Source organism: Rattus norvegicus, chromosome 3, assembly GCF_021556685.1.
Source record: "Rattus norvegicus strain SHRSP/BbbUtx chromosome 3, alternate assembly SHRSP_T2T, whole genome shotgun sequence".
NCBI classification, from domain to species: domain Eukaryota; kingdom Metazoa; phylum Chordata; class Mammalia; order Rodentia; family Muridae; genus Rattus; species Rattus norvegicus.
The window spans coordinates 146949363-146976167 of NC_141536.1; the positions used below are offsets into that span (position 1 = coordinate 146949363).

Below are 26805 nucleotides of genomic sequence, written 5' to 3' on the forward strand. Positions count from 1 at the left end.
TCTGCCCTCCCTTTTTTTGGCTATCACATTTTCATGTGTATATGTTGTACTGTGTCTATATTTCTCCACTAGCCTTTTGCACACCCCTCTGTACATACATTGTTAAATTGAAATTCAGCATGAAAGAAAACATGCTCTAGCTTACCTATCATCCCCCCTGCTCCAGTTGTTCCCTTTCACGTCAGGCTTATTCCTCTCCCTTCTTCCTTCTTATCAGATATTTTATGTATATCTAGATTGCATATATGAAAAAACGAGAGGTTTGTCTTTCATGGTCATTTTATTGGGCACTGATCTCCTGTTTGATCCAATTTCCAGCATTTGACATATTTTTTTCTTTTTTTTTTCTTTTTCTTTTTTTTTTTTTTGGTTCTTTTTTTCGGAGCTGGGGACCGAACCCAGGGCCTTGCGCTTCCTAGGTAAGCGCTCTACCACTGAGCTAAATCCCCAGCCCTGACATATTTTTTTCTTTATGTGCTCATCTAATGAATCTTTGAGTAAAATCCCACTTCAACCCTAGATTTGTCTTTTCATCTAGCGTAACTGAGTACAGGCTGTGGTCAATTCTTTCACAATGGTGAGTAAAGCCTTCCTACCTTTAGATGTGAGAGTCTTTACTTGGAACCCCATATAAACCTAGAGCTAGAGGCTCTCAGGGTGCCACCATGCTCACCTGTAGACATAGGCAGAAAATCTTGAGCAGCCCAGAAAAGATGGCACTGTGTTTGCAGATTGAGTATGAATACTCTTTCTTAATCTAAACTCACGAGCGTATTTTGCTTAAAATATTGGTGTGGCCTGGAGAGTTGGTTCAGCAGTTAAGACCACTTGTTCTTCCAGAAGACCCAGCTTCAGTTCTGAGCACCCATGCTGAGTGGCTCAATCACCTATAACTCTAGTTCTAGATCCCACAGCCTTTTATAGGTGTGCACACCCCACACACACACTTAAATACATTTGAAAACTATTGGTCTTTTGCAGATTAATCTCATTTTTTGTCTGGGTAGACAGTAAGTGGAAAAATCACCTTCACAAGTGTGAGATATGATACATCACACTTGATGGCCTCATCTCCAGAGTAAATACGTTTGCTATGTATAGCTTAGCAGCTTCTCTACCTTTGTACTTGCCCCTATTACACTGTAGGTGCCTATGATTTTCACGCTCTGTATTATTTTTGTTTCTAGTAGAATGAACTTTACGTGATCAGTATCATAGTATTTATTTGCCTTCCCTTCAAAGCTGTGGTCTGCCTCCTTATTCCAGAGATTAAGGCCCAGCTGTCTCTGTAGGCCGAGTACCTGCCTGGTTTCTCTGCTTGAGTAACCTGCACTAGCAAGTCTTCGGAGACCTAGAGCCTTTGGCTCACACTGTGGTTCCCACATTGAGTCTTAGCCTACGATCATGATATATGCCTAATGCCACTTCCATTGCATGCTCTGACTCAACCTCTGTTGATATTTATTTATTCTTTTTTTTTTCTTTTTTTTTTTTCTCTTTTTTTCTGAGCTGGGGACCGAACCCAGGGCCTTGCGCTTGCTAGGCAAGTGCTCTACCACTGAGCTAAATCCCCAAGCCCCTCTGTTGATATTTATATTCTGGGGCCAGAAGGACAGCTCTGGTTTAGAGTATTTGTTACTCTTCCAGATGATCCAGGTTTGACTTCCTATACCTACATGGTAGCCTACAACCATCTGTAACTCCAGTCCCAGGAATCCAGTGCCCTTTTATGACTTTCTTGGGTACCAAGCATATATGTGATGTGTTTACACACGGGCTGCCAAACCACTTGTTTACATAAAATAAATGTTTGTATTTTTCTGGGGGTTTTGCTCATTTGTTTAGCTTTTACTGCTACCAAATTGTTCTTTAAATTCAGACTAGGTCCTTTGGGTGTCTCAATGTCTACTTAAATGGGTTTTTTGATTGAGTATATAATATAAATAATTCAAAAAATAACTGATAGCTTTGAATTTATTTCTGGTCTTACCTCAGTTATTCTGTAGAGCAGGAGATGACAAACTATAGTGCACAAGACAAATCCAGCCAATAAATTTATGGCTTTTAAAAAAATTTAAAGTGTTTCTCTTAGATGTATGAATATTTTGCTTGCAGATATGTGTGTGCATGACATGCATGCCGTTGGTGCCAATGAAGGCTAGAAGAGGGCAGGGGATTCCCTGGAACTGAAGTTACAGATGGTTATAAGCCACCATGTGTGTGGTCCCCTACAATAGCAGCCATTGCTCTAAGCTGCTGAGCTGTCTTTCCAGCCCCAACCTTTTACATTTTTTTCAAGTTATAAATAAGATGCAAAGAAGAGTATTCTGCAAAGACCTCTATGAGCAGCTAATTCTGTAATAAGGTCCCCTGCTCCTTCACAGGATGTCTGTTGGACTTGCTGTGGACACGGTGCTTTGTTTAAGTTACTTAGGGTAGTTAGACTTCTGCTCCAGAAAAGTAGCGGATTCTTATAATCTTTTTTCTTTACCTTGTAGCTGATTCATTGGAAAGTAACATCTCAGACCAAGATAGTGACTCAAATATGGATCTTATGCCGGGAATTCTGAAGCAGCCACCCCTGACGCTTGAGTTGGTCCCCAATCACACAGACAGTCTTAATTCCTCACAGAGGGTAAGTTGTTTTATTGACTTGCTGAAAACTTTGTGAAGTGACAGTAGTTGTAGAATCACATCTGAAAGTTTCTTAGTTTTTTCAAAGCAGAGGTATAAGTATAACAAGAATACTGATTCATTAACTTAAGTGTTTTAAAATGAATTACTGAATTTTTTCATTCTTCTTTTTTTTTAAAAAAAAGATTTATTTATTTATTATATATGAGTACACTGTAGCTGTCTTCCAGCACACCAGAAGAAGGCATCAGATCTCATTACAGATGGTTGAGCTGGGATTACAGATGTGGTTGCTGGGAATTGAACTCAGGACCTCTGGAAGAACAGTCAGTGCTCTTAACCACTGAGCCATCTCTCCAGCCCATTTTTCATTTTCTAATCTATATAAATAGTTGGTTCTGAGACATCGTTTTCCTTGTTTTAACATTCTGATGCCATGGTTGGTTCTCTTGCTCACTCCTGTTTAAGTGGAGGCTTTTCTTTGTCCTTAATAATATCCACTGAGCAGACTTTCCCATCATTCAGCTAAGAACTGACTGTATAATGGTGACAGATTCCGGAGGCTCTAAGGACTGCAGCTCTCCCTTGGCTGTTGCTTTGCTTTCAGCCATTTTGTGACCCAGATTCAACTCTGATCTAAAAACACTAAAAGGAAAATTGCAGACATAAGCAATAAGTAAGTTTAAAATACTGTAACATCCTAGAAAACTTGGAAAAGCTGCCTCTTCCAACCTAGAATGTTGATCGTCCTTTTGTTCAGTGTCTGTCAGTGTACTGTGTGTGCTGCCCCATACTCACTTTATTGGTCTGTGTCATGAAATGTAGAGCTGCGATGCCTACGTTGTCACAGTGCTTTACTGTGTCTTTCGTGAGGCATCGCTTCACATTACATCATCCCAGGAAGAGGAATGAATGCAGCATGGAAAGGGTTCTTGAGGGAAGAGACAAGTTTATATAGGCTTTTATTAAAGTACATTGTAAATTGTCCTGTTTTATTGCTGTCGTTAAGACATTTATTTCAAGGGTGTTTTGTTGTTTCTTTTTTTCCTTGTAGTTGTGCACTTGAAAAAGAATACTATAGGATTGGGTAGTGACTGGTTTCAAAATCTTTTGAGTGTGCCCCTGTGGGTAAGGAGGCTGCTGGGCATAGTTACATCTGTGGAGTGTGGCACGTGGCTCCTACTGCATAGGGGAGGCTTTTGCTTGTATATTTCTTATTAGTGGATGCTATTTCTTTACTGTGTTTCCCCTTTAGTCTTTATTGAAAAATGACCAAGTGATAACAAGAGTACATGAGAATACTGTAAGAATGGGAAGATTGATTTAGAACAAATAATAAAAACGACAAAGTGTAAACCCAGCCACAGTCATTCTTATATATGATTGTAATTTGGTTCCTTCTACAGTAAAAATTACTACTCCCTCTCCTCTCTGTCCCCAGTACTGGGGGAATTAAGCTTAGAGACTCACTCGTGTTAGCCAAATGTTTCCTCACTATATCAGCACTCCTCTTTATTTTTAGTTTGAGACAGGATCTCACTAAGTTGCCCTGGCTGACTAGAACACATTCTGCAGCACAGGCAAGCCTTGAGCCTCCTGTTCTCCTGCCTCAGCGGCATCCCTAGCTATAGCTATAAAGATTATTTTTAGCATAGGTAAACATGCTTAATTTGGTAAAAATACCAAGTTATATGACTCCTAAATGTGGACTGAGTTTAAACTTCATAAGGTTAAAAGGCCTCACAGAACATGATTTGAAAGGAATGCAGAGTGCAGACATTATCTTGATTCTCATAATTCTGAATGTTAACATAGTTATTCTTTTATACCCAGAGAATGACAGCTCTTAAAGCATCTTGTTTTTTTAATCACATATTCTTTTCAGACAGGGGGAAAAAAAAACCCAAAAAAACCAACCCTAAAGTTTAACACTTGCTGGTGAGGAGAAAGCCAGCAAACCCTAAACAGAAGTGAGCCTCAAACAACATAATAAAGCACACCGAGTAAAATAGTAGCCAGTGTCCTGTCTACATGCTATGCACTCTTTTGAACACTTTCCTCTAAGGTGAATGAGAGTGCCAAGATGTTTGCTCTTTCTTCTGCCTCTTCTTGGAGAAATGGGGGTCCAATTGAAAAATAAGGCAAGGAAAAAAGTAAAATACACAGAAATTGGGAAGCAAAGAATAAAGCTGTATTTGCCAGTGGCATGACTATGTATATAGGAAACGTTAAGGAATCTGTTTAAGTCCGTTGGAATCATTAAGTGAGCATAGCAGGACTGCAGGAAAGAGTGCCACCATGTTGACCAAGGTTTGAAGATGACTCCCAGTGACCCTTGCTTTTTTATTGTCTTCCTCATGCGTATGATAAGACCTGTGACTATGAAGAAGAAAGTCACTAATCCCTTACTAATGGTCTATGGTAAGAGAGAATCACGTGAAATCCTAAAGAACTCAGAAAATGACTGCAAGTATATTCAAAGATGCTGGGTATGGTGGTGCCCTCCTTAACCCTGGCACCCGGGAGGCAGAGGAGGCAGATCTCCGTGAGTTCATGCTCTGCCAGGGATGCACAGTGAGACCCTGTCTTAGAGAGGGGAAGAAAACAAACAAACAAACAAACAAATAAATATATAAGAAAGACACAAATTCCTGAATGAATTCTAAGAAAACAGGAAAACAAACAAACAGAAGAGAGCTGAATGAAATAAGAAAGCTCATACAGGAGCCAGTGACATGGCACAGTGACATGGCACAGGGTAAGAATATTTGTCATCACACCTGACAACCTGAGTTTGATTACTGCAACTTACATGGTGAAAAAAGAAAAACTGTTTCCACAAGTCGTCCTCTGTCCTCAACATACATGCTGTGTGTAGCATGTACATAAAAAATATGTAAAAACTTTAAATTAAGACAGTCAATACAGGCTATGAAAGAGCAACTCAATAATGAGAAATACTGAAGAACAAGCAAATTGAAGTTCAGGAATTGAAAGACAGTAAGTTGAATGGAAGGTTCATGGGAAACCTCATGAATGGAAGTGAGTGATCGGGGAGGAGAGCATATCAGAACTTGAAAACGAGGTAGGGAAGTTGGGACAATTGAACACGGACAAAGACTAAGTAAGAAAACAAGAGCAGTACTTTCAAGATGTTTGTGATACTGTGGAGGCCAGATCCAAGAATTCTGGGCATAGGGAAACAGAATTTTCATTCTAAAGACAGAAAGACTTGATAAATTCATCCTAAAGACTGACTTTACCATTTCAGTAAAATCAGACCATTTCCCAAAACTAGGGGGAAAGATGCCAGTTCTGATACAGGAAGCACATAGAATGTGAGAGTAGAGAAGAACCCCCACATCCCAGCACGACTAAATCACTACACCAAACAAAGAAAACAGGCTGGGCTAGGAAGGCGGCTCGGTGGACACAGTTGTGCCTAGAGCACTGAGTGCAATGAACCATCCATGTTACAGCCAGGAATGGCATGTGCTTGCAGTTCCAGCACTGGGGAGAAAGGCAGTTCTCAGGCTTCGGCATGCCTGCTAGCCTACTTTGTGAGTTCCAGGTCAATGTAAGACCCTGTCTTGGCTGGTTGAAGGTAACGAGTCAATCCCAGTTGGTGGTTCACAGTCAGTTACACATGTCCCCTTCTCACTACTGCACTTGACTTGTCTAAAAACCTGTCTTTATAATAGAGCATGGACAGCACCAGGGAACAGCACCCACGGTTGACTCTGGTCTTCACATGTGCACACAAATGAAACATGCATGTGTACACACACAAAGAAAATATTGAAAGCATCAAGAAAGAAATACCAAGTCATGTATAAAGGCAGATACATGAGAGAAAATTTCTTCAACAGAATTTTTTTTTTTACAGATTTTTGTTTTTTATTTTTGAGATTATAACATAGTTAGGTCATTTCTCCCTTTTCTTTCCTCCCTCCAAATCTTCCCATATACCCCTTCTCTTTTTCAAATTCATGGCCTCTTTTTTTCCCCCAGCTGACCCGTTTCATCCTCAACAGAAACTTTTAAAACCTTAAAACTGTGAGAGATGTGCTCGCTTCGGCAGCACATATACTAAAATTGGAACGATACAGAGAAGATTAGCATGGCCCCTGCGCAAGGATGACACGCAAATTCGTGAAGCGTTCCATATTTTTAAAAAAAAAAAAAAAAAAACTGTGAGAGATAACGTATTTTGTAAGGCCCTTGTAAATCCAGACTACTACCCTCAGCAAATCAATCATAATTGAAAAAGAAGGTTTCTGTGATATGGCTAAAAGAACTCATGACCACTAGGCTAGCTCCATAGAGATAACAAAGGGAGTCCTTTGGACTAAATAGGAATCAAAATAAATCTGTGAGGATATAGAAGCAAGCAAACCCTTTTAGTTAAGCAAGGGAGAAGTAGGAAAACACCATTCTAAGACCAACCGAAAAGAAAACAAAGAATTAAAAAAAATGAAATTCAGAAAATTATCAGGACATGCCTTAAAAATACATATTACACAGAAAATCTAGAAAACATGGACAATTTTCTGGGTATAGAGGCATATCAAAATTAAATCAAAGTGATATTTTAATATACTTATAACAAGCAACACTGTTGAGGTACTTATTTAAGGAAAGAAAAGACAAAGAATAGATAGATAGATAGATAGATAGATAGATAGATAGATAGATAGATAGATAGATAGATAGATAGAGAGATATTTCCTAAAAAATACTGAGCTTGACTGCTGAGTTCTGCTGACTTCCAAAGGGCTACCACAGGAAAAGGTTGAGGCACTTTTGGGTTTTTCTGAAACTAATGTCCAGTACCAAAACAAGATACAGACATAACAAAAAGAAGATTATAGATCAAGCTACGTAACTAAAAATTCTCAACTAAATATTTGCATGTTGAAATCAAGAGTATTGAAAAGATCACGATCAAGTTGTCTTTATTCTAGAGATTTAGCTATGTTCAAATACAGAAATCATCAGTAAGGGGCTAGAGAGACGGCTCAGCCATTAAGAGCACTGACCGCTCTTCCAGAGGTCCTGAGTTCAATTCTCAGAAACCACATGGTGGCTCACAACCATCTGTAATGGGAGCTGATGCCCTCTTCTGGTGTGTCTGAAGACACACATTGTACTCATATAAGTAAAATGAATAAATCTTAAAAAAAAAACAAACCTGAAAGAAATCATCAATAAATGTAGTAATATACCACATGTTTTCTCTAGGATAGATACCAGATGATCATCTCAATTGATTTGAAGGTTTTTTGTTTTTTTTTGTTTTTTTTTTTTTTTTTTTGGTTCTTTTTTTCGGAGCTGGGGACCGAACCCAGGGCCTTGCGCTTCCTAGGTAAGCGCTCTACCACTGAGCTAAATCCCCAGCCCCTGATTTGAAGGTTTTATGACAAGATCTGAATCCCTTCATGATAAAAGCCCTGAAGAGGGGCTAGAGAGATGGCTTAGTGGGCAAACAAAGCAATTACTGTTTGGTTCCCAACATCTCTGTTGGGTACCTCACAATTACATATCACCCCAGCTCCAGGGGATCCTGTGCCCTCTTCCGGCCCTCCTTGGGCACCCACACATGAACATACACAGATAAAATAAGACAGATAATCCTAATGGCCACTAACTGAGGAATGGTTAAACAGTGAAATTTCAAGCATAGTAAGAAGTGCACCCTTATATAAATAATGATTTAAAGACACATACCAAAAATAGTTCATTAAAAACAAGCCGGTTGAGTGGCAGAGAAGACAAGTGTGTATGAGCTTTTTCTAAAGACCAGGGAACTCTTGTCTATTTTGCAGACAGCATGAGGGCAATTAGATATAAATTACTATTGGAACACCTATCTAGAAGCTGGGAATAACTTCCCAGTGTTGCATTTTAGAGACTAAGATCTCCAGACAAAGTGGTGGTATTTCAAGCTTCTAAGCAGAGATACTGAAGAACTATTTGGCAAATTTATTTCACACTTTCTTCCCAAAGTGACTTTGGTGACATAAATACATCACTAATCATCTTGATAAATGTCCAGTCAGGTCATTTAAAACAACAATAACAACAATAAAAATCATTCTTTCTGCTCTTCTCTTCATGTAGCTCAGTCCCAGTTCCAGAATGAAGAAGCTGCCTCAGGGTCGCCCTGTGCCCCCCCTTGGACCTGAGACAAGAGTGTCTGTAGTCTGGGTGGAACGCTATGATGATATAGGTACTGTATGAGAAAAGGGTTTTTCTGAATGAAATGCTAAGGAGACAGTGACTTGCCACGGGTCTGGAAAGGGTGGATGTGGCAGTTTGATGTTCATAAGCCTGAGTTCCTATCCCAGCCTCCATTCAGTTTCATGAAGCCTGTTAACTGGGTGTACTTGTGGTCCTCATTTCTAGTTGTGAGCTGTTCTGTTGGTCTCTTGGTGTTCCCAGTACGACCCGGAGCTCTGGGCCACCTTTTCTGTGTGCACAGGTGATCTCATTTGTGTACAATAGCTTCCTTTGTCCTTAAAAGTTCTGTCATGGATAAGTTTCTTGGGGTTTTGTGTAAGCAATGTTGGAACCTCAGAAGTACATGCTTAGCCTAGAACCCTGTCCATCTCAGAGTTCATAAGAAAGTGTCATGGCTGCTTGTGACCAAGCCCTCACAGTGACAGATGAGATTCTCTAAAAGCTCCTCTGCTTTAGGCGAGCTCAGCCAAAGCAGATTGTGAAAGACATTGTCTTTGCTGGGAGTCATGGGACTCTGCACTGTGGTGTAGCACAGACTCTGTACTTCTCTGAATGTGGGGAAACGAGGTGGGTGTAACTGAACTGTTTTCTTCCAGAAAACTTTCCGCTCTCAGATCTGATGACAGAGATCAGCACTGGTGTGGAAACTACTGCAAATAGTAGCACTTCTCTGAGGTATGTTCTCTTCCTTGCATGGGGTTATCAGCATGTCTGTTTTTATCTGTTGGTTACAACTCAATGAAATATTTAGAATGAACAGTGGTTAAAGGCAAAAAGGACCTAGCAAGCGCAAGGCCCTGGGTTCGGTCCCAGCCCTGAAAAAAAGAAAAGAGGGAAAAAAAAGGCAAAAAGGAAAGGACCTGGAGCTGGAGAGACAGATAGCTCAGTGGTTAAGAACACTTATTCTTGCAGAGGATACAGGCTGTTTCCAGACCCCAACATGGTGGCTCACAACTGCCTATAACCCCAGTTCCAGAGGATCCACCACCCTCCTCTGATCTCTGAAGACACCAGGCACGCATTCCCATGTGTACATGCTGGTGAAATACTCATATAAATAAAAATAAGCAAAATAACATTTTTAAGTAAAGAGTCAAAGAAAGAGCTAGCAGGACGGCGTGCGTAAGGCCTTATTTCCATGTTCGAGCATTTGCTAGACCAGCAGATACAGCTGTTAGCTGTCCACTGCTCTCCAGTGTCCAGGCTTTCCACAGTCACGGAGAGAGGGAAAAACCAGCATGGGCTACACAGAAAGACTCTCAGAAAAAAAGTAAAAGTAAAAATTTACTTTGTTGAAGTATGATTGTTATACAGAAAGTTGAACATATTTAGTATTTAGTGTGTTAAATCTGCTAAGTTTGGAGGTATATACATATGAAACCATCGCTACAGAATATTCCATAAACATACATATCACCTTCAGAAGCCACCTGCCACCTGTATAACTATCATTTAACTACAACCACTGCCACTGCCACTGCCACTGCCACTACTACTATTTGCTCTGTCCTCAGGTTTTTAATTACAGTATAGCTTTACTCTGTACAGTGGACAGTTGACATCTAGGACTTACTCTGTACAACTGAAATTTTGTATTCTTTTAATAAAAACCTTTCCATTTTGTCTTTAAGCACTGTGTACTCTAAGACTTTATTTTCTATTCTTCAGATAAATGCTACAGTGAAGAATTTGTTTTCTTACACGTGACTTTATTCTCTTAGCATACTGTTTCCCAGATTTATCCCAACCCCTGTCTTGTGAAAAAAAATTATATAGAGAGTTCCAGAATTGGGCTTTCACTGTTCCTGACTGTACTCTGGCCTCTGCCTTGACAGTGTAACAGCCACACATCTGCTCCTGCAACAAGGGTCTGAGCAAAAGTCCCGTAGTTGGCCTCCAGATGTTTAAACCTCTGTAATTCATTTGCCTGGCTATTCTGCCCCATATCTTGGAAGTAGCTGTCTAAGAATAAATTTTCAGACTCTCTTTGTTATTTAAAAAGCCTAACCCCAGGAATAAGTGCTTGTGGCTGCAGCAGCATGGCTTCCCCTCAAGAAGAGTGTTCTGAGCAGGCTCTGCTCAGACTTTGCTGACAACAGGTTCCCAGGCACTGGTGTGTGTTCTTACACCACATAGGAAAGTCTCTTGTGTGTCTGAACTAAAAAGACTTTCTTTTCTAAGATCTACAACTCTTGAAAAAGAAGTCCCAGTAATCTTCATTCACCCTTTAAACACTGGATTGTTCCGGATAAAAATCCAAGGAGCCACTGGAAAATTTAACATGGTCATACCTCTGGTTGATGGGATGATAGTCAGCCGGCGAGCACTGGGTAAGGGCTTTGTGGGTGCTGGAGGGCTAGGTCCCTTGCTCTCTTCTTTTCCCCACACCTTTAATTTTTATTCTTTGGCAATCTCATTCATTCACATATATATTTCCTTATTTCTCTTCTTATTACTGAAGCCCTGCCCCAACTTTCTTTCATGGTGTGTGTGTGTGTGTGTGTGTGTGTGTGTGTGTGTGTGTGTGTGTGTGTGTTAAATAGGGCTCCCTGTATGGGTGTACGTTAGGAGGTCACTGGAGCATAAGATGTCAGTGAGTACACCATACCTTGCTTTCTTTCATAAAGCACAAATAAGTAAAAGTAAGGAAATGATTTTATTGCTTAATAGTACCTGCACATGCTGCTGCCCTTAGAGAAGGGGTGGGGACCATATCGTCATCTGTTTCAGCTTTAATCTAGCGATACAAATGATCCTTCACTAACTGCCAGGATTAGAAGAGGAAACCAGTTGTTCTGCTGCAGAGGACAGGGCTCTACAAGAGCAGACTTTGACTCCAGAATCCTGATAATGTCTCTAGTAATTTTGTCTTGATGTCTTGTTTGTTTCTTGTTTGTGGGAAATTAAAGGATTGCAGTGAAAGAACTAGAGCACTCAGGAAATGGGTCTCCTGAACACAGTTCACCTGGCACCTTACTGACAGTTATTCTGATCTCTGTTTCAAGGCTTTCTGGTGAGGCAGACAGTAATAAACATATGTAGAAGAAAGAGACTGGAGAGTGATTCCTACAGTCCACCTCATGTCCGTCGGAAACAGAAAATCACTGACATTGTCAACAAGTATCGGAATAAGCAGTTGGAGCCAGAGTTTTATACTGCCCTTTTCCAGGAGGTTGGACTCAAGAACTGCAGTTCTTAGAAGGCAGTTTGCCCAGGTCAGTGAACTCCAGAGTGGGCTCCAACATCAAAGCAAGACAGTCCTGTAAAAATAAAAGCTGATCACTCCCAAGAGCTCACTGTTGAATCACCAGAAGAAAGACGCTGTGAAGCGACTGGCGTGAAGCCCAGCTCTCCAGTGATGGACCCTGCACAGTCACACTCCTGCTGAAAACAGCCACAAGCATCTTAGCCATAAACTTTCTTTTAAAAGTGACAATTTTAGTAAAATACCAGCCTTTTGAGGAAAAAGGCTTTTATGCACCAGTTAAATACACGCATTGATAGTGTCAACACGTTTGCAAGTTAGAAACTGAAGATAGTTTTATACCTCGCTTTTTAGGAGGGTGTATTCAAAATTAAAATCTGTCTCAGAATCTTCCAGAACTTTTTAGGCTCAAGTTGACACTGTGGAGAAGGAAGGCTCCATCATTGTCCTCATGTGTGAATTCATTTGTCACCCTGTCACACTGACATAGGGTGAAATATAAATGAGTTTTGTTCAGATAAAAAGTCTGACATTAAAAAATTTCCTATTTTCTCTCCATATTTAAGCAAGTTGTCCCTTTCATCGCTGTGGAGACCTGTCACATGGCTCAGCTTCTTAGCAGACATGAGGAACGGAGGCACAGCCGTGTTCTCTGAGGGGTATGAGTCATGTTTGTGGTTAGAGGCTGTGAGAGAACAGCGGAGCCTCCTTCTCCGGTGCTGTTCAGTTTAATGGCATGGTGATAGGTTAGACATGGCTCCTCCATAAACACCAGAAATGTGAGTTCACAGCAGGGACTGAAAATTATTTGGCTTTATTAATCATTGACTTCAGGACCAAGTGCAAGCTGCAGTAGTTGACGAAGGGTTCTGATCTGTGGAGCAGGAAGTAGTGTCCCACTCAGCTCTTTGGAGAGCACCTAGCCCACAATCCACAGAACTTAGTGCCACCTCCTTAAGTGGCTGCTGCTCTTTGGTTTCTGGCCATAGCCAGCTGAAGGCACAAGTTGCTGCCAGGACTCTGGAACATTTCTGTCACGTCACTGCTGCTTTTCTGCCAGGGACAAAGCTTAGGAGGCAGCCAGAACCAATTTGTTTTAGATGAACCCTGTTACAGTGCTTAGTATATACCTGTTTTATGTTCTCCATCAGTAAGAGGTTTTTGTCTTAGAAAACAAGTGACATTTATAGTCCAAAGAGAAATAATCAGACTTGAAGGGGGTGTTCCTACTGGCTCTGTCTGTGTTGTCATTACATTGTAGATGAGGACTCCACTGTTTGGTTTAACGTTTATCTCTTTTCTTTGGCCGTCAGGGGCAGTGTGGGCCTGTTTTGTGCAGGTTCCTCCATTCTAGACACGTGTGCTCTGCCGTCCCAGAACAAGGACCATGGCTGTAGCAGTCCTTGGTCTGAAGTTTGCCACCACCCTTTTTTTTTCTCAGCTCAGGTACAGACACCCACCCCCATCTTCCTTGTCCCTTAGCATCCTTTCTTGTCCTCTTCCTCCCCTCTGAGTCCAGTTCCCATTTGAGGAATATAGCCTTCTGTCTTTGATTATTCCCTTTGAAGTCAGGCAATAATCTCATGTTTCCAGGTGATTTCCTGAGGTGGAGAATGGTGAAAATTAGTGAGTTTTACCCTAAAAATATTCTAGTAACTCAGCAAGAATAGGTGAAATTGAGCAACTTCGGGTCTGACACTGCATGGGGAAAGCGGGTCTTGTTCTGTCCAAGGTGAATAAAGAATTTAAATACACACATGCAACTTCTAACATTCCAGAGGGTACAAATAATTGATAAAGATGGACTTCCTTGGTGTGATTCTTCTGAAAACCTTTTGTTTGGATGTGTTTAAAATGATATCAGAAAAGTAACATTTGGGATATGTGTGTTAGGGTGGGCTTAATTGTCCTTTCCCCTTCAGTTGGCTCTAATTTCTGATAACTCTGTAATTCTGATTATTTTGATAAAAGAACAACCATAGCAGATGCAGTTTGAAATCTGGGGCATGCAGTGGTTCCCCAAGGGAAGAGGGCTGCCCCCCACTCCAAGAAGCCCTGGTGTACACAGCAAACAGAACTTGGAATGCACCCCCCTCACTGGTTACTTCTGCTCCACACACCATCTCCCCAGCAAAAGACTGGGGAAGAGCCTTGAGCCTTTGCAGAGGTGTTTGGAGTCCTGTTCACTGAGTTCACCCTCCTGCCTGCACTAAGATCACTTTGAACAGAGTCATGTCAGAGAAACATACACTTAGTACCTAATAATATTCTCAGTAGTTCACTTGATAGATTTGAACCATAGGTTCAGAAACTTTGGGGGAAAACTGGGACCAGTCTGGACGGGGCTTAAACTATTCAGTTGCTGTACTTGGATACTCAGGCACCTTCCAACAGGAAAACATTTCCCAAGGGTATTTAGGCTGGTGGCCCATTTTGTTCACTTTTGAAGCTGGGCGTAAGGGTAGACATGGGGGTGGGGCTTCTACTTTTGCCAACAACACAGGAAACGGGGCTCTTCAGTCCTCACAGCCACTTTTCCCTTTTGTGTAGGGTTTCTTCCTTAGGCCTTGAGAAGCATGATTAAATGGTAGGGCAGCCGTCCTCGGCCATCCTGAGACATGTACCATGCACATGTGTACACGAGTATCTCCCCTTCCAGCACCTCCATTTTAGGTCAGCTCCACCTGTGGACTCACATAAAAACATCCGCAGTGTAACTGGCCTTCTCCGTGTCTGACCCACAGGGAGAAGGACAGTCGGGAAGCCCATGAGCTAGGGAAGAACCAGGTTCTGTGGGCTGACATTACAGTGCTGAGGTCTCCAGGGTGTTTATTCCTATTAAAAAGTGGAACTTCCCACATATAGTCGGCCTTGGTTACGGCTGGGTAGCCAACTGCCTTGGAGGTTATGTGGCACTCTCCTGGAAGCAGTTGTCCTTTAGCATTCAAAGCCTGTTCAGGCCAGATCTTCTGTGCTGACAGTGACCATTAGCATCCGCCCATGTGTTCCTAGCACTTCCTGACAGCCCCTCTTCCTGAGGGGTCCACCTGGAGAGGGGAGACACTGATGTCACGGCTGGCAGAGCCATGCACTGCAGAAGGTTTGCTCTGAGTAGTCACCTAGTCCTTCAGACAGGCTTTTCTAATGGTGAAGGAAAAGGTAAAATTTGGGATTCCACAGTGCCTTGCATACATTAGGCGCCCAATACCTATTTGTTGAAGCAAATCAAGTTCTTTGTTCCCACAGTGACCAAGGCATCTTCCTCCTCTGAAGGGCTTGGCGGTTGTGGCTAAAAACTAAGCATCATTATTTGCTCGAGACCATATTTACAATTTGTATGAATTTCGGTATATTGCCAAGATGGGATCTTTTTCCTATTGTATTTTCTGTAAATATTTCTGCCACTGACTTGTAAAGTAAAGAGATGTAAATATGAAGGTGTGCCTGTGTCCCTTGCTGCCTCTGTTGGGTCTGTGTCAGCCTGGGAAGGAGGTGCAGAGCTGTTCCTGTTTATGCCGGTCCTTTGTCCACAAGAAACCCACAAGATATTGAATGTACTACACGCAGTCAATTAAATTTTAAGGAGCTTCTTATCTAATAACTTGGTGTGTGCTTTTGGTTACAGGCCCTGGGGCTGGCCCTGGCAGGGGCACTCAAGTCATACTCTCCAGGAGTCTGCTCAATTTTAACTGATCTAGGTTTTCACTGGTTTTTTAGTTTTCCCCAAATACTCAAAAGTAGGCTAATTTTAAGGGAAAAATATACGATCTTGTGATACCTGCAGGAACATGGAGCATTTATACACAAAAGGCCAGAGCTGTGGGATGAGTAAGTCTTGGCGGTTTTTGCCTGCAGAGAAAACTGACAGACCAGGACACTTCAAGGGATGGAAGACACAGATGTCACCCCCATGCCCCCTCGATGCTCCTTTGCACAGGTTGGCTGCAGAGGGTTTTACAGGGAACATGTTGGGGCCACGAACCTGGGGCATAAGTGATGGGGCTGGCCAGCCTTGGAATCAGGTAAAAGCTGTTGGAATGTGTGCCTCCACCCAGAGCCACCCGACCTACGCGTGCTGTCCTGCTGCATCTGAACTGCCTGGGACCCAGAGCTGCCTTCTGCATTTCCTTACACCAGCACTACTTGGAAGCCACGGGACCTCCAGCCAGGCCCATTGGCCAAAGAAGCTGACTTTGATGGCCTCATTTTGGTGTCTGAGAAGGTGCCATAGCCAAAGTAGTATTCAGGTTTTTCCGTCTGACACAGCTTCTAACCCAGCACCTAGAAATCCCAGCCTGCATCATCTACACCCTGCCTGTGTGCTGCTCTTTGATGCATGTTTGAATACTATTTGCCCAGACCCCTCCTGTGGATCCATCCCCTAGTGGGGCTGAAATTCCCCATAAACAACCAAGTCAAGTTTCAGCTCTTCTGTCCTGCCCTGGTTCTCCTTCCCCATAGATCGGTGCCTCCTCCCCCCCCCTCCAGCCCCCCCCCATCCCATCCCTAACATCCAACTTCAGCTTCCCTTTCTAGAGCTACTCTGACTTCAACCTGTGCTTTTCATCTGCGAGATGCTGTCTTCTCCCAAGTCCAGTGTGCCTCTCCTCAGTTCTGATGCCCCCTCAGGGATGTAGCCTCCTCTGTAGATGAGGATGAGCCTAGGAACTGGCATGTTTGGTACCCAAGTTCATTGTGGGTCCCAGGTTCTGCTTCTCTTCACCAATTCACAGGCAGGGCAAAGTCCAGGACAGGGATTGCATTTCCCTGAGGCATTAGCTCACAGCTGGAAGGAGAAGGGGGTCTGGAATGCTGTGGTTCCCAATTTGCTCTTTCAGGGTACCTGGGTGCCACTAGGAGAGGAAGTCAGGTGGGGTGGGAGGACATCTATAGGAGTGAGCACCACTGCACAGCCAGACCTGAAGGGGAGAGCTGCCCCATCTGAGCAGGATCTGATCCAACTGGGAGCGAGTATCACAGCTCTTAGGTGAAGGCCTTACCCGTGGAGCTATAGTGAAGCAGCCCTCTGAGACAATCTAAGCTTGTTCATGTTTTTTTTTTTTTTTTTCGGAGCTGGGGACCGAACCCAGGGCCTTGCGGTTGCTAGGCAAGTGCTCTATCACTGAGCCAAATCCCCAACCCCTGTTCATGTTTCTTTATGTGAACGAATATGCTTTATTCAGAGTGAACCAGGAATTCTATAGTTTCGGGGAAGGGTGTGAGAATATCCAGGAAGGGAAGGTCATTTGCTGAAAGCCAAGACTATTGAGATACCTCATTAGCGTGGAGAGGTATTCTAGGTGCTGCATTACGACTGACTGACTGCCTGTGGGCCTCTCAGTTGAGGGTTGTGTTCCAGAGCAGGTACTAGAGGCTGGCAGCAGACAGCTCAGAGCTCTGAGATTCCCAGTGTTTGAGCATGCTCCACGTCACCATATCACCGGTTCTTAAAGCTCGGTCCACAAGCCCTACAGGCATGTTTAATGTACCTCCCTGCCCCACCCATCTTTTGAAGCTTGTGTACCAGACCATCTATATTACAGACTCCTACTGATGATCCCCAGTGCCTACTTCCTGCCACGTGTTTTAGTAAATACTTGAGTAGATGACTAACAGGCCAGGTCAGAGGTGGACGGCGTTCATCTTGCCCACTGAGGTGAGGAGACAAGCTTTTAAAAGTCCCTCAACTAAAGCTCCTAATAAGGATAAATGGGAAACTTCAAAGTGAATTACTGTTAAAGTTTTAAATGGCTGCACAGCGAGTGGCCTGACAGATTTAGCCTGCGAAGTTGGTTTGTATGGAGCCCAAGGTGTTTCCTCCTCAGTCTCTACCTTACAAAGCGACACAGGTGCTCTTGCTGAATTTAGCTGTTTCAGCAATTCCAGCTAGCCAGCTTGGCTCTAGGGTTCCCTGCACTGCACCCTACTTTATATGGAATCTGGAGACCCCAACTCTGGGCCCCATACTTGTGGAGCAGGTGTTTTACACCTCGACCCTCCCCCCAATCTCCTGTTTTGAACTTGGGAGACTCCACACCGCCCATCTGCAAAACAGCCAGACTTGCACTGCTGTGAGGGCTGACCGTGTGACAATGCTGGACCTGTCTTTCCTGCAGTACAACTGTTGCAGGAGCTATCCAGCCTCTTACCTCCCAGCACTGAACTCCCCCCATGCCCTATAGTCCTCTGTCCCATGAGCTTGGCAACATATATATGTATGTGCTACTGGGAGGGAAGACTCAGGGACTTGGCTGGCTCCTGGCCACACTCTAACCACGAGTATGCAAGTACCTTACATGGGCTGATGTTTGTCCTGTCTGTTTTTCTGATTTTAGAATTACTCAGTTTGCTTTCATAAGAAGGTCAAAGGCTCACATGAGCCCAGTGACTGCTGGGTCAGGCCAGCCCTGGCCATCCTCCTGAGAAGCCTGGGCCTCTCCAAGCCAGAATGTCTTCCAGCCAGCCCCACTCAGCTTCCTCCCCTATAGGCTGTCTCTGCCTGAGGACACTGGGACTTCCTTGTTACATCACACACCCTGTAAGTCACAATCGGGCTGAAAGCAGAGCCTGGCCAAGCCAGGGCCTCAGGGGCAGCCCTCCCGCTGAATCCAGGAGGCCCTGCAGGGCCACAGGTACACAATGAAGTACCCTCTGGTGCCGCTGGTCAACGACCTCACACTCTCTTTCCTGGTTTTCTGGCTCTGCCTGCCCGTGAGTTTGCTGCTGTTTTTGATGATCGTCTGGTTACACTTCTTACTTAGTCAAGGTGAGCTGGTTTAGGCTGGACTCTCATTTTGGAGCTGGGCAGGGGCCTAGTCAGAATAAAGTTCCCTGTTACAATTACAGAAGGGAGGTTTACACAGCATTTTAAGCACAGTTCAACTGTCAGGAAAAGGTTATTTATTCCTTCCTCTTTCCTTCTATTTTTGTTTGCTTTTTTGAGATATTATCTTACCAGATAGCACTGACTGTCCCGGAACTCACTATGTAGGGTCTTGAACTCAGGTCCCCCTGCTTCTGCCTCCTGAGTGCTAGGAGTAAAGATATGTACCACCATGCTTACTCCCGATAGAGCCCCTTGTTTGAAGCAGTATGCTTGTGTTTGCAGCCCCTCGGGGCCCCTGCTAGTGCATAGGTAGGCTGCTGAATTTGGAAAAGGGGCCTCTTTCTGTGCAAAAGACAGAGCAGAGACTGGACTGGCTCTCAGCTTCACTCAGACCCTTCCCTGCATGCTTTTGTAAACAACTTGCCCGGCAGAGCACAGCAGCCTTTGCTGTTTTGGGGGGCACTCACATACTGTCCCGTTTGTTTGTTTTTTGTTTGTTTGGGTGTTTTTTTTGGCCAGACCAAACTCAGAGATGAGCTGGTCTTCTCTGAGATACGAGATGGTGGAAGCTTGCTGACAATGATCTGAAAAGTAGCAAGAGTAGACAAAGCACTGGTTCTCAACCTGTGGCTCGAGACCTCTTTGGAAAGTCAAACGACCCTTTTACAGGGGTCATGTATCAGATATTTACATTACGATTCACAACAGTAGCAAAATTATAGTTTCAGCATTCGGAAAATTGAGAACCACTGAGCTATAGGCCCAGACAAAACTGGCCATGAAAGAGGCTAGTGGGTAGGTAAGGTGGGATATGGTAAGGGGCATTCTGTCTCTATAAATACCTCCCCTTAACCCAGAGGCTTTTTTTTTCTCTGCTTCTTGAATCTGTGACCTTAGCCTGACTGGGCACCAGTGTACAGAGCGTGCTGCCAGCTCTGGTCACAAGTCACTGAAGCAACGTGAGCAGCACCCTGCAGTGGCCTGCCTTGATCCGCCTTGTGTGAGCCTCAAATGGTCTCCTGTTTCCTGGCAAGAGCCTCAAAGGGCCTTAGGTTTCTGAAAAACATGTTTTTAAGCTTATTCAAGTCACTTTCAGGGTGAGTGAGAGCCCTCCCTTGGGGCCCAGCCCTGGCATTAGGCCTGGCAGGGACAGGGCTCAAATGCTTGTGTGCTGACTGCGGAAGCTGTCTCCGACCTGGGGTATAAGTTGGTAGAATGCCTGAATAGCATGCAGGAAGCCATGGGCTGGAGCTTCAGCACTGCATAAACCAGCAGGGTATCACACATGTGTAATCCCAGCACTCCGGAGGGTAAAGATGAGGGGGATCAGGCCGTTCTTAGCTATGTAGCAAATTTGAAGTCTGGGATATGAAACTCTCTCAAAAACAAAACCCTATGTATCCCCCAGTATCCATCATCTTCCTTGTTTACAGTAAAGTTATACTGAATGTGTGTCCCATACCATCTTCCTCCAATCCCGAGGATAACCCTATGAAGCAATCCTAACTGTCCAGTTGGGGAAACTGAGGCTTGGAAAGGTGAAGCAACCTGCCCAAGGTCAGCCTATGAAGAGTTATCAGTGCGAACTTCAAATCCTTGTGCTACATCAATTAGCCCTGTGGCTTTAGGGCAGGGCTGCCTGAGCCTCAGTTTCCTCACAAGTGAATATAATCATAACCCGCAGTGCGCGCGCGCGCACACACACACACACACACACACACACACACACCACATCTTTCAGACAGAAGACACTTTACCAGGTCTAGAGCTCTTGTTGCAGGAACACAAGGATCTGAGCACACAGCACACAGTAGGTGCTTGTAGGCTCAGAGTCAGCTGAGTTGGTGGTGGTTTTGTCACCATGGAGGGAGGATAAGAGTGGCTTTGGGTGGCATCTCTGGAGAGGACATCTTACCTCCACCTTTGGAATGAGCCCTTTGCTCTTTGGGGACCGTTCAGAGGTGGTGGGCGGCACTCTGCCATCATTGTCTCCTAACTCCACCACACAAGCTGAAAGACAAGGACGTCAATCAGTCAGTCATTGGCTTCTGGTGTGGTCCTGAGTGTCTGGACCAGGTCTCCTGTGAAATGAAGTGCGGTGGAGTCATGCAGGCTTCTCCTGATAGATGTGTGTGCTTTCAGGAGTTCCTGCATTCACACGTGTGATCACCACCAGGCAGGAGAAAGTACAGATGTTTACTAATGAGTAGCCCAGAAGATGGTAATACCTCCAGGTGGTCCCCAGCCCTCTAGAGGCTTCACTTCCTGCAGTTTCTACAGATTTCCCACAATCCTGTGCAGGACATTTCTCATTCAGACTGCTGCAATGGGGCATCCATGCACCTCCTGGGTCCTTCTGTTTGTAGTAGGTGGATATGGCCACTGTCTCCAAGAGAATCTTATTTCTAGGTCCCTCCTTGTTCTCTATCCAAGGCCATGAAGTCTTAGAGCTAGCCCCAACCCCCAGCTTCTGGTCTCCTAAGGGGCCACATGAACCCCAGGCCTGGCGGATGTCTCTTCTGCAGCTGGGGAGCACTACAGGCTGTACCCACCCCAGAAGCTTTGTCTCTGGTCTCCACAGATTCAAAGGAAGATGATTCGGATTTATGCTTCAACTGGGAGCCTTGGAGCAAAGGACCATCTGAGTCTGGCTGTGAGGGGACATTTTCTGGCCAGGAGGACAGGCACCACTGGTGAGCCTGCTCTACCAGGTAAGGCCTTCGCTAGGGATAGGAGATATAAGAAGTCCCTGAGCAGCACAAGGCCTCGGCAGCTGCCCTTGGAGCAGGCTGCCGTGCTGTATGGACACCCTGTGCCTTGGCCTTGCTGAAGAACTCTGTCCTGCCATGATCTCTACGGTTTCAGGGAGTTGACCTGACTGGTGAAGCAAGGGTGTGAAGAAAGGACAAACACATGACATAGACAAGCTTGGATGGGATGATCTGGGCTTTCAGAGCATGTTTAGTACGGACAGTTGAATAGGGAGGCAGGGTTTATAGTGTACATCTGGACGAGGATGGTCTGTAGAATACAATTGGACGAGGAGGCAGGGCCCATGGTGTGCAGCTGGATGAGGGGGCGGGGCCATGGTGTGCAGCTGGATGAGGAGGCGGGGCCATGGTGTGCAGCTGGATGAGGAGGCGGGGCCATGGTGTGCAGCTGGATGAGAAGGCGGGGCCATGGTGTGCAGCTGGATGAGAAGGCAGGGCCATGGTGTGCAGCTGGATGAGAAGGCGGGGCCATGGTGTGCAGCTGGATGAGAAGGCGGGGCCATGGTGTACAGCTGGATGAAGGGGTGGGGCCATGGTGTACAACTGAATGAGGGGGCGGGGCCATGGTGTACAACTGAATGAGGGGGCGGGGCCATGGTGTGCAGCTGGATGAAGGGGTGGGGCCATGGTGTACAACTGGATGAGGGGGCGGGGCCATGGTGTGCAGCTGGATGAAGGGGTGGGGCCATGGTGTACAACTGGATGAGGGGGCAGGGCCATGGTGTGCAGCTGGATGAAGGGGTGGGGCCATGGTGTACAACTGGATGAGGGGGCGGGGCCATGGTGTGCAGCTGGATGAGGGGGCAGGGCCATGGTGTGCAGCTGGATGAAGGGGTGGGGCCATGGTGTACAACTGGATGAGGGGGCGGGGCCATGGTGTGCAGCTGGATGAAGGGGCGGGGCCATGGTGTACAGCTGGAGGAGGAGGCAGCAACTATGATATTCAGCTGGATGAAGAGGAAGGTTTAGCTAAACTCATAGGTGCAGTCTCTGTAATGGAGTAGTCTTCAGGCCATAAAAATCTAGGGGAAGAAAGCTATGGACATTTTCTGCCTGCTAAAGGAAGACTTTGCCATCCCTCTGAGCCCCGTCTCAGTGGGTGCACTCCCGTGGGTCTGTGGCATCAGGGTCCTTTATATGGTTGTGTTGCTGACAATGCACTGTCACAGTTTCACCAACATGGGCCCCTGATGGGCAGCTGCCTGCCTGGTGTGTGGAGGACTGTCACCTCTGCCAGGAGGAGTTTCCTTACAAAGCCACACCCCTTCTGATCTCACCTCAGGGCCTTTAGCTGTGACCTCCAGTTCTCTCTGCTAGATGCTTCCTTCCTCACACAGCTGTTGGATACCCCTTCTTACCTCCCAAGACTTGTTCAAATGTCGCTTGGTCAGGGGTTTCCCCCAGTATTAAATATTACAGTGCCTCTGCCCAGGCCCCTGACTGCACCACTTTCCTTTGGTGGCTATTAACCACCTTCCAGAAACCTAGATAATGGGGGATCCAAACACCCAAACCCCTAGCTGTCACACAGTGGGGGAGTTGCACGCACATTGGCTGAAGCCCAGGACACCAGTCATCATCCTTGGTTGGTCCTGGGATGTGCAGAGCGTCCTTCCCACACGCTCACCGTGAAAGCTGTGGCAAGATGTTCTCACCTTCACATATATGTGGGAACTTGAGGCAGCACCCACAGGAGCAGTCTTGGAACCCATTCCATTGGGTTACTGCCATCTCCAGCCAGTGACCTCCCCCACAAATGTGTGTCGTCACTCTCATCTTTCTCTGAGCTCTGTCATCTGCCCGTTTAAGCTCCCCGTGTCCAGAGTGAAGGAAATTCTCCATTTCCACTGCCGCCCCACAAAGCAAAGCCCAATGGCCCCGTTTCCTCCTCCCCCCTCCTCCTCCAGCCACCACTTTAGGGCTCAGCCTCCAGGTTCCTTCACATCCAGTCATGGCAGCAGGTCCTGGTGACCGTGTCTCCAACCTCTGCTGGGCCCACATCTCTGCGAAGTGTGGGCAAGCACCATACTTTCAGTCTCCCCGGAGGGAGGGGATAGGCCTGAGAAATGGGGCCCCTTACTGAGCCCTCACTGAGCCTCACGATCCTTGCTCAACCTTTCGGGGTCACAGCCTCACCAAGTGAGAGGCATTCCCCTGGGAAAAATTCACATGTAAATGTGTGCTCGAAATCACACAAGGCCTCACCGTCAGAAGCCTCTGTGTTTGATATGACTCCTTGCTACGGCTGTATTCATTCATTCATTCAGTTTTGTGTCTTAGTAGTGCTAGGGTTTGAACCCAGAGTCTCAGGCATACTAGGCAAGCTCTGTACCACCAAGTCACATCCCAATCCAAAGGATCCTGTCCGTCTACAGAGAGCCCTTCCCAAACCACCATTGCTCTGCCTCTTATCCTTCACCCTGACATCATTTCTAGCCCAAGCCCCACGTGTTTATGGCTTGTTTATCTAGGTGTCATCTGGGCCTAAGTGGATGGAGGGAAGAGAACACTGGCGACCAAGGAGCCTTCCTGGGACCTCCAGTTGTCAGACCTGCCAAGCCTCTTGCGAAACCATCCATTCTCCATCATCACAGATGACCTGGGCCTGGAAGAGCCAGGCCCAAGCAGCCTTTGGGGGCCAGCTGGCAAGTTCAACACACAGGAGGTATTGCGTACCTATTAAAGAAATGGGGGTGCTCTTGTGCCCTGACAAAGCTTCCGATGTCCGTTCATTCACCGTGACTCTGCCAGCCCTGTGTCCGCTGGCAAGGACAAGCACTCTGAGCTTTGAGCGTCACACTTAGCTTAGACTACAGTGTGAACGTCCACAGTGCATCTTGTGGCCCCCTTACCACAGGAGCATTTATGAGTAGTAACGAGGTGAACCACACTCTCCTCAGTGCTTCATCTGGGACTGTTGTTAGTAAGAACTCTATGAGGTTATCTTGGTTAACTTATCTCTGAGTTACAAAGAGGGAAATGGAGGCATAGCAGCTGAGTAACTTTGCCAAGTCACGATGGAGGAGCAGGGAGTCAAACCCACCCCCAGTAGTCAAGTGCTGACCCACCGTGTTCTTCCTCTCCAGGTGGGGATGTGGGGACAGTGGTGAGAGATTAATACACACACACACACACACACACACACACACACACACACACACACACACACACACACAGACTGATGTCTCTAAGTAGCTCTGGCCTGGAGCTCACTCTGTAGACCATATTGGCCTCCAACTCACAGAGATCCGCCTGCCTCTGACTCCAGAGTCCTGGGATTAAAGGCCTGTGTCACTGGGCCTGGCTGCATTTTAAGGTCCTGGGCCTTGGAAAACTACCCAAGTGTCCTGCAGCCCTTCTGGTTACCCCAAGGCAACCAGAAGATGGTCGGTGGGAGGGGACAGACCTAGGTACCATCTGATAACACTTTGCCCCTCCTTAGCATCCTGCTGGTCACCCCAAAGACCGAAGTTCTCCCAGGGAGAAGACAGAGCCTGACTTGCTAACCCGAGGCTATTCGCTATTGCTCCTGCTGTCCTGTCAGAGCGACTCACCCACAGCACCCATCAGAACACCCTCCCCATCTCCCTAACAAGCGATCTGTGGCTCCCTGTGCTCCTGGCTGAAGTCTCAGCTCTTCATCCAGTGTAGCCCTGAGCTTTGGGATCTGAGCCCAGCTGATGCTGCTGAGTGGGAGCTTTTCTCCTCCCAGTGGATGTGACGGCTATGGCTGTACTTCCCCCTCAAGCCTGCCTGTGTGGAAATGTTCCAGAAGGTTCAGAGCACGGTATAGTGTGCATGATACAACCCCACTGTGCACCTTGCAGAAGTTCCCAAGCTTTCCACGGAGGGTGGCGCGAACTGTGTGTGAGAAGGCTGTGTTTCTCTAGCCTCTGTGCATCCCCCAACACACAGGCACACATAGACTCAAACACACACCCCACGTTCTCACATGTACACACTCACAGGCACTCTTCATGTTCTCACATGCACACACACTCATATGCACACACACAAAGCATGATGGGGCTGGGCTTCCTTTGGTAATGATTCCCGTTCAGCTGGAGCTGCCCCTTGGCTTTGCCTGCAGTCTTCTCCATAAACCCTGGTACAAGCAACCCCAGCAGCAGCTCAGGGGTCAAAGCCCAGCTTCCTGCAGTCCAGCCCCCAGATCATTGCCCCAACCTGACTGGAAGCACATGGGCTGGACCCTGAGGGAAATCGGGAGCAGGCAGATCCTCCTGCCCCTCCTTGGACTGGTGGGAGAAGACATGGTTATCTGAACCTCTGATGCAGCCTATGTCCCAGTCAGATGTTGAAGATGGTCACCATCATAACGTGGGTCCCTGGGTCCTTCTGACAGCATCTAGGTCCCATGCTCCTTGTCACACCGACAGTCATACCCTCTGACTTTCCACTCTGAACTTCAGGTTACAGACCAGGTTTCCTGCCCCTCAGCACCCCCCCCATCTCCCCCTACCATTGCTTTGAACCTTATGTCCTCATCTTCAGAGCCAACACAGTCCCCTCTAGGGACCCATCGTGCAGGGAACAAGCAGGCAGTATCTCTGAGTGGCAGAAGGTGCCAGTGTGAGGAGAGTGCTCTGCAGGCTGACCCTACTGAAGGCTATGTGTCACAGTCCCCCCGTGGACTCCCCAACATCTGGTGGCTGTGACTGGCTTCCTCGGCCTGAGGCAATGCCATCAAACCTGTCTTCACACAGTCTCCTTGGATATCTGTTTGCCACAGATTTGCCATCTGTGTCAGGACCCCGCTCACGTTGACCTGGGCCTGCTCTGATGGCTGGTTTTTGTTTGATTTCCTTTGTCAGAAACACCCTGTGTCCACATACAGTCACATTCTCGTGTCCTGGGGGTTAGGACTTTAATATCTGCATGGGAGGATACCCAAGCAAGCTCTGAGGGCAGAGCTTGGCTTTGCAAGTGGCCTGTACATTTTCATTTAAAAAAAAAAAAAGTCAGGGGTTTTGAGAGATGGCTCAGTGGTTAAGAGCACTGGCTGTCCTTCCAAAGGTCCTAAGTTCAATTCCCAGCAACCACATAGTGACTTACAACCATCTCTAATGGGATCTGTTGCCCTCTTCTGGCACATACCATATATTCACACA

At 45.9% G+C, this 26805-nt stretch overlaps 2 protein-coding genes and 1 non-coding gene across 14 annotated transcripts in view; all 3 read left to right on the forward strand.

Annotated features, from left to right (window-relative positions):
- Positions 1-15680, forward strand: part of Ralgapb (Ral GTPase activating protein non-catalytic subunit beta) — an 89039-nt gene extending 73359 nt beyond the window's left edge. For 11 of the 12 annotated variants that reach the window (XM_087653435.1, XM_087653436.1, XM_087653437.1 and 8 more), the window contains 5 exons: positions 2499-2635; positions 8755-8863; positions 9471-9549; positions 11056-11204; positions 11880-15516. In XM_087653435.1, the coding sequence (XP_087509561.1) occupies positions 2499-2635; positions 8755-8863; positions 9471-9549; positions 11056-11204; positions 11880-12073 (668 nt within the window). In that variant the 3' untranslated portion in view covers positions 12074-15516. 12 annotated transcript variants of the gene reach the window in all.
- LOC148006581 (U6 spliceosomal RNA) lies at positions 6700-6806 on the forward strand. Its single transcript, XR_015685146.1, has one exon. It is a non-coding gene; the product is annotated as a U6 spliceosomal RNA (small nuclear RNA).
- A 2984-nt stretch (positions 15681-18664) lies between the features above and the next one.
- Positions 18665-24391, forward strand: Adig (adipogenin). Its single transcript, NM_001402283.1, has 3 exons — positions 18665-18845; positions 21487-21616; positions 24148-24391. The coding sequence occupies exons 1-2, from the start codon at positions 18719-18721 to the stop codon at positions 21600-21602; spliced, it is 243 nt and encodes an 80-aa protein (NP_001389212.1). The 5' UTR covers positions 18665-18718; the 3' UTR covers positions 21603-21616; positions 24148-24391.
- Positions 24392-26805: the final 2414 nt, after the last annotated feature.